We start from the raw sequence: 7,379 nt of genomic DNA, 5'->3' as shown, positions 1-7,379 counted from the left end.
CACGTCTGGCACTGCAGGATTTGAGTCCCTGGCGGCGTAGTGTTTTACTGATGGTAGGCTTTGTTACTTTGGTCCCAGCTCTCTGCAGGTAATTCACTAGGTCCCCCAGTGTGGTTCTGGGATTTTTGCTCACCGTTCTTGTGATCTTTGACCGACCCCACGGGGTGAGATCTTGCATGGAGCCCCAGATCGAGGGAGATTATCAGTGGTCTTGTATGTCTTCCATTTCCTAATAATTGCTCCCACAGTTGATTTCTTCAAACCAAGCTGCTTACCTATTGCAGATTCAGTCTTCCCAGCCTGGTGCAGGTCTACAATTTTGTTTCTGGTGTCCTTTGACAGCTCTTTGGTCTTGGCCATAGTGGAGTTGGAGTGTGAATGTTTGAGGTTGTGGACAGGTGTCTTTTATACCGATAACAAGTTCAAACAGGTGCATTAATACAGGTAACGAGTGGAGGACAGAGGAGCCTCTTTAAAGAAGGAAGTTACAGGTCTGTGAGAGCCAGAAATCTTGCTTGTTTGTAGGTGACCAAATACTTATTTTCCACCATAATTTGCAAATAAATTCATAAAAAATCCTACAATGTGATTTTCTGGATTCTTTTTCCTCATTTTGTCTGTCATAGTTGAAGTGTACCTATGATGAAAATTACAGGCCCCTCTCATCTTTTTAAGTGGGAGAACTTGCACAATTGGTGGCTGACTAAATACTTTTTTACCCCACTGTAGCTTAGTGCCTTTGATTGAGGTATGGTACTAGGTGCCAGGCGCACCGGTTTGTGTCAACAACTACAACGCTGCTGGGATTTTCCCGCTCAACAGTTTCCTGTATGTATCAATAATGGTCCACCACCCAAAGGACATCAAGCCTACTTGACACAACTGTGGGAAGCATTGGAATCAACATAGGCCAGTATCCCTGTGGAATGCTTTCGACACCTTGTAGAGTCCATGCCCTGACGAATTGAGGCTGTTCTGAGGGCAAAAGGGGGTGCAACTCAATATTACAAGGTGTTCCTAATGTTTGGTATACTTAGTGTATATCAGCAGAAAGGAAGAGGCGAAGCGAGAGGGTTCACTCTCACCAAAATCTGTCCAAAATAAGCCCAATGCATTTCTATGGGCTTAAGCTACCTTCCCGTGGGCTACCTTCCCGCCTTTGGGAAACTACTTCGGGCTGAGACATGAGCATCTCGTCATTATATACAGATCTTTCACTTAAATCTATGGTTGTTTAGCAATGACCAACAACCAATTTGACAGAGCTGAGGCAACTGTTGCACAATCACAGGTGTGGAAAGCTATTAGAGACTTACCCAGAAAGACTCACAGTTGTAATACTGACTCAGGGGTGTGAATACTTATGTAAATGAGATATTCCTGTATTTCATTTTCAAAAAGTTCTAAAATCATATTTCACTTTGTCACTATGGGGTATTGTGTGTACATGGGTGAGATTTTTTTAATTTTAATTTTRTTTAATCAATTTTGAATTCAGGCCTTAACACWACATGTGGAATAAGTCAAGGGGTATGAATACTTTCTGAAGGCACTGTACGTGCTATATTAATTCCTAGCATCTATTAGGCTTACATTGTACAGAAATTGTAAGTTTCAAAACAAAACACATCTACCTAATAAAATAATATTTCAATATACATTTTTTTTTTTTTTTTTTAATAATTTATTGCATTGTGCAAGGTTTGGTTAAACAGCCTTAACATTGTTGTTCATATTTATTAGTTAATGTTATGACTTAGTAGATATCAAGTCATTGACACATTCTTATAATAACAGTTGCCTAATCATTTAGAATAAATACAATGTAATTAATCAGTTATAACACTATTTATCACACACCAAGACAACACTATCAGTTAAAGTAGGTTATAGATTCAGTACATAGGCTGTATAAAGAGTATTTGTTTCTTGTATGTACTGCAGAGACCCAATCTGCTCACCTTCATCAGAAAACAATTGTCATCATACATTCAGTAAAATAGTGTCAAGACTTTAGATATAGTACAAAACAGAGATAATTCACTCAAAATAGTAACTGACATGATAGACGTCTACCTTACATTTAAGTCACTTTATTGCGCTATAATCACATCTTGACGTTTTGATGAATCATCTACACCTACAGCCACTGTAAGTGGGAAATTAGATTAATTTGTACTTTGTTGTGAACTATCCCTTTAATGTCCAGAAAACAAATCTGAAACTGCTTGCAAACTAAAAACTCTGCCCAACATCTTGATGTATCTAGTGGAGTGTCAATGTCTGGAGCTCTTGGACCTTTGAATTGATGCTTCCTACATCATCTTGTTTGTCCACTGTAATAGTCAGCCAAATACCCCCTACCATCTCAGTGTTCTGGTGAAATATGGCTGATCCCCCAGGTAAGGGCTACACATTGGGAGTAGTGAAAAGGGTGAGTTACCCCCATAAAGCATAATGCAATGAGTTTGAGAAAGGCGCGACACAGCCAGGCAAATCATTATCATCAATCAGCGACACTGAGCCACATGAACAGAGAGGTGGTGGGTGCGAGCGAAGGTCCGGAGGCAGCGAGGGCAGGAGTACGGTCTCTCCCCAGTGTGGGTCCTCATGTGAGTTTTAAGGTGGCCGACCAAGCGGAAGCTCTTGTCACACTGCTGGCAGGGAAAGGGCCGTGAGCCATTGTGGATCCTCATGTGTTTGCCCAGATCCCCTGAAGAGGTATAGCAGCCGTGGCAGACAGAACATTCATACGGCTTCTCTCCAGTGTGGGTGCGTATGTGTTTTGTGAGATCTCCAGATTGAGCAAAGCTCTTGCTGCACTCAGAACAGACGTATGGTCTCTCACCTGTGTGAGTGCGTTGGTGGTTCTTCAGGTGTTCCAGTCGAATGAACTGCTTGCTGCACACTGTGCAGTGGTAAGGCCTCTCYCCGGTGTGTGAGCGCATGTGTGTCTTCAACGCCCCAATGTCTATCACCTTCAGGCCGCACTCCCCACACTGGTGGCCTTTCTCATTGTTGTGGATCTTTAGGTGAAGCCTCAGGTTTCTCTTGATAGAGAAGTCTTTACCACACTCTGTGCAGTGAAAGGGTTTCTCCCCRGTGTGAGAGCGTAGGTGAATGGTCAGACTAGACTTGTATCCAAACTGCCGGTCACAGTGGGAGCAGGAGTACTGCTTTTTGCCAGAATGAGTGGTCATYTGACTCCTGAGACCCTTCATACGGGCAAAATCCTTCCCGCATTCCTGGCATTTGAATGCCTTGACTCCAGAGTGTATCAGCAGGTGTTTGCGTAAACTGCCGCTCTCAGCAAATCTTTTGCCACACTCCTTGCAGGCATAAGGCTTCTCTCCGGTGTGAATTCGCATGTGAATGTTCAGGCTCTGAGGACTACAGAGGATCTTGCCACACTCTGAGCAATGGAAGCCGACWTCKAGACAGACCACAGGCTTAATGTCCTGAGGTTCWGTGCCCTCTGGTTRGTGACACWGGTGAGGTCCCAGTCCCCAACAATTCTTGAAGCTCTTCCCACAATCGGCACAACTGAGGTGTCCATTGGTGCTGATCACAGCCATTTTGTGTGAAAGCTCACAGTGGTTTTGCAGACTGCCCAGGTATCTGAATCTGCGGGCACACTGTGGGCAGGTGTAGAGTTTCACCGAAACCCTGTGGGGACGGGCAGGTTTCCGGGGAGTGGCTGAAGGGTGGATCTGGCGGGTGTGGATGCTAAGCAGCCGTGGGGTTTGGAACATGAGGCTACAGTGGAGGCAGCTGTGTGTTGGGACCGTCTCTGTTCCACTGCTCTTTGTAAAACTGTTTCTCAACATGGCCAGATACTCCTTCTGGTGGTTCCACTTGATGTGCTTCTCCAGGAAGGAATGGTCGGTGAAGGAGATGGTGCAGTATGTGCAAGGAAAGAACTGAGGAGAAGAGACTGAGGGAGAGGAAGAGTGGGAGAAGCAGGGGTAGAAAAAGACAAAGGGAGAATACTAGATGGTTATAATAAGAGGAGTATTTTTGACCTGACTCTTTTTATTGTTATTATTGCTATTGAATGATGTACTGCATAGTTGAGGGCGCTAGCGCATAAGCATTTCACTGCACCTTTTATACCTGCTGTAAACTGTGTAGGTGACGAATAAAATGTGATTTGATTTACAGAAGAGGGATATGAAAACTAAAATAAGAAAGAATATAATTTCAAAAGTAAATGAGAGTAGTCCTATATTTTCATGARGAATCTTAAATTCAGTCGATATCAAATAGCCATTTAGCCTAGTCAGTCAATATCAAATATTCAAGCAAATTTTAAGATTGCACAGATTTTAAAGATGGGTGTGTTGCATACCTCTGTTGCTGTCAGTATCCCTCCCGTCTTCYGGGTCCTCATCTGTGTCTTCTTCACCCACATTCTCCTCCTTCATGAAACACACTTGAGTTTCTCTCTTAACCACCACCTTGTGTATTTCAGAATCAGAATCATACTCCGCTTTTATCTCTACTGTTCCTTGGCTAATGTAAACAGAATCTGTTTCAGTCTTGGTTATGACGGTTCCAGAATCCTTGTGGAGTGCTCTAGAATCGAAGCAATGACTCTGTACTTCAAAGTCAGCTGGTTCCTCTTTAATTTGGATGGAGTTGGAAGTAACCCCTTTAGTGTTGGGAGAGGGAGATTGGCTAATGTCTGGTTCTTCTCTTTTGCAGTTAACATCATCTGACTGTGTTTCACACTCTGTTTTGATTGGGTCTCGATGGTGTTTAGACCTCTTGATTTTGTGTTGCTTTTTCACAGATTTGTTCTTCATCTTGTTGACTAGTGTGTCTCTGCTAAGGTCAACACCTTCACATTACCTTACATTCTGTGGAGAAAAGACCAGGTTTGATTGAACATTACCCTTACAGAGAGTTACCAGGTATCATAATAACCCATCCAACATGTAAAAAGTAAGAAACCCCAATTCTGCATTAGCTATGCTGAAGTCTGGTTCAGTAACACTCTCAATAGCCTACTACTTCATAGCCCTTCATTACACCGCATTATCATCATTACCTCGGTCATATGGACATCCTACTAGCATGCAGTGTAAGTTTTGGTTACAACCTAACTAGCTATATTTTTACGCCGTCGTTAACCTTTATACGCTTGCATAGTTGTAGCAAGATAGCCTAACGTGTCTGTTAGCTAACGTTACCTTGCTACTTTGTAAGATTGTCACCCACCAAATGTAGCTATCTTGATTATGAAGACAACCACGAGAGGAAAAAGTTGTGTTTCTCGTATAAATGCTCACTGATAAAAAAAAAAGCAAGCTAGCAAAGTTTGGAAAATAGCTTTGCTAGCCACCTTATTTCTGATTGTTGTCATCTGAAACAGAGACGGAAGAGGAAGCGAGACATCCCACTCCCTAATTGTTCTGGTTCATCTACAATGAACCAAGCAGACCAGACCAAACTGCTAATGCATTGGAGAGCCACCACGTTAAGCAGACCGGAACGGACCATTTTATTTCAATGATCAACGGCCTGAGTGGGACATCTTTATTTATCCACCATCTTTAACCGGAAAGACGCTGCATTTCCTGGATTGTTAATGTCATGAAACCTGACCAATCAGGCAAAGGTCCCTGGGTCATGTGCAAAGATGAAGCGACTGATTCATTCTCGCCAAAAAGTATCTGCCATAGAGAACGATAGAGGCCTCTAGTGGCGAACAGGCCGAATTAGCATGGCCAGCACAATTGAGGGATTCCACCATTTTAATGTAGCCAACTGGGTGGGACTTACAACTTCATTGGCTGATCACTCCTGGAGACCCTGTTGCAGTCATGTCTAACCAGGCCATCAGGAGGGATCAGCCAATTGTGAAGAAGAAAATTGACCACCTCAAAATGGATATTACCGCAATGTCGCTGCCCATGCTGTCACAGACACTATAATCATAGATAGAACAATGAGCCAGATATTTTAACATCGGGCACTGATGTTGGGCGATTAGGCCTGGCTCGCAGTTGGCGTTCCAATTCATCCCAAAGGTCTTCAATGGAGTTGAGGTCAGGGCTCTGTGCAGGCAAGTCAAGTTCTTCCACACCGATCTCGACAAATCATTTCTGTTTGGACCTCGCTTTGTGCATGGGGGCATTGTCATGCTAAAAAAGGAGAGGGCCTTCCCCAAACTGTTGCCACGAAGTTGGAAGCACACAATCGTCTAGAATGTCATTATATGCAGTAGCATTAAGCTTTCCCTTCACTGGAACTAGAGGGCCTAGCACAAACCATGAAAAACAGCCCTAGGCCATTATTCCTCCTCCACCAAACGTTAAAGTTGGCACTATGCATTCGGGCAGGTAGCGTTCTCTTGGCATCCGCCAAAACCAGTTTTGTTGATCGGACTGCCAGCATGATTCATCACTCCAGTGAACGCATATCCACTGCTTCAGAGTCCAATGGCAGCGAGCTTTACACCACTCCAGCCGACGCTTGGCATTGACATTGTGATCTTAGGCTTGTGTGCGACTGTTAGGCCATGGAAACCCATTTCATGAAGCTCCCGACAAACAGTTATTGTGCTGAGGTTGCTTCCAGAGGCAGTTTGGAACTTGGTAATGAGTGTTGCAACCGAGGATAGGCGATTTTTACGCACTACGTGCTTCAGCACTCAGCAGTTCCGTTCTGTGAGCTTGTGTGGCCTACCACTTTGCGGCTGAGCAGTTGTTGCTCCTAGACGTTTCCACATCACAATAACAGCACTTAGTTGACCGGGGCAACTCTAGCAGGACAGAAATTTGACGAACTGACTTGTTGGAAAGGTGACATATGATGGTTCCACTTTGAAAGTCACTGAGCTCTTCAGTACAGGCCATTGTACTACCAATGTTTGTCTATGGAGATTGCATGGCTGTGTGCTCGATATTTATACACCTGTCAGCAACGGGTGTGGCTGAAATAGTCAAATCCACAAATTTGAAGGGGTGTCCACATACTTTTGGTGTATCTTTTGGTATCAGTTGCGCCCTTCTCATTTTATAGCTTTATCAAAGCAGTACTTACTGTAATAGTGTTGTCAAAGATGAAATGTGTCCATTGAATTAGCAAGATGACGCTTATTGTAACTAATATCTAAACTACAGCAGAGGCTGGTGGGAGGAGCAATTGGAGGACGGGCTCATTGTAATGGCTGGAATGGAGAAAATAGCATAGGAACCCTAATCTAATTGGTAGAGACCATCACTGTCAAGATGTGGGAATGACAATGTAGCCTTCATGCTTGGCCCAATCATCTTCAATAGAATGAATGTGTATGATTATTAGCAACTGAGACATGGTGCAATATCAAAACCAGTGCAGGCCATTGATGGCATATGGATTGACACAAATCAGTT

The 7,379-nt window shown here is 43.6% G+C and overlaps 1 protein-coding gene across 1 annotated transcript in view; it reads right to left on the bottom strand.

Annotated features, from left to right (window-relative positions):
• Positions 1 to 1,675: 1,675 nt before the first annotated feature.
• Positions 1,676 to 7,379, bottom strand: part of LOC111958600 (zinc finger protein 585A) — a 29,273-nt gene continuing 23,569 nt past the window's right edge. Inside the window, exons 5-6 of the mRNA XM_070437297.1 lie at positions 4,349 to 4,847; positions 1,676 to 3,934 (exon numbers count right to left, since the gene is read on the bottom strand). Of these exons, the coding sequence (XP_070293398.1) occupies positions 2,511 to 3,934; positions 4,349 to 4,847 (1,923 nt within the window). The 3' untranslated portion in view covers positions 1,676 to 2,510. The remainder of the gene's footprint in view (positions 3,935 to 4,348; positions 4,848 to 7,379) is intronic.

The sequence above is a fragment of the Salvelinus sp. IW2-2015 genome, linkage group LG35 (assembly GCF_002910315.2).
Source record: "Salvelinus sp. IW2-2015 linkage group LG35, ASM291031v2, whole genome shotgun sequence".
NCBI classification, from domain to species: domain Eukaryota; kingdom Metazoa; phylum Chordata; class Actinopteri; order Salmoniformes; family Salmonidae; genus Salvelinus; species Salvelinus sp. IW2-2015.
Note: the sequence above shows the minus strand (reverse complement) of the source record. Positions and strands in the feature narration are given on the sequence as shown.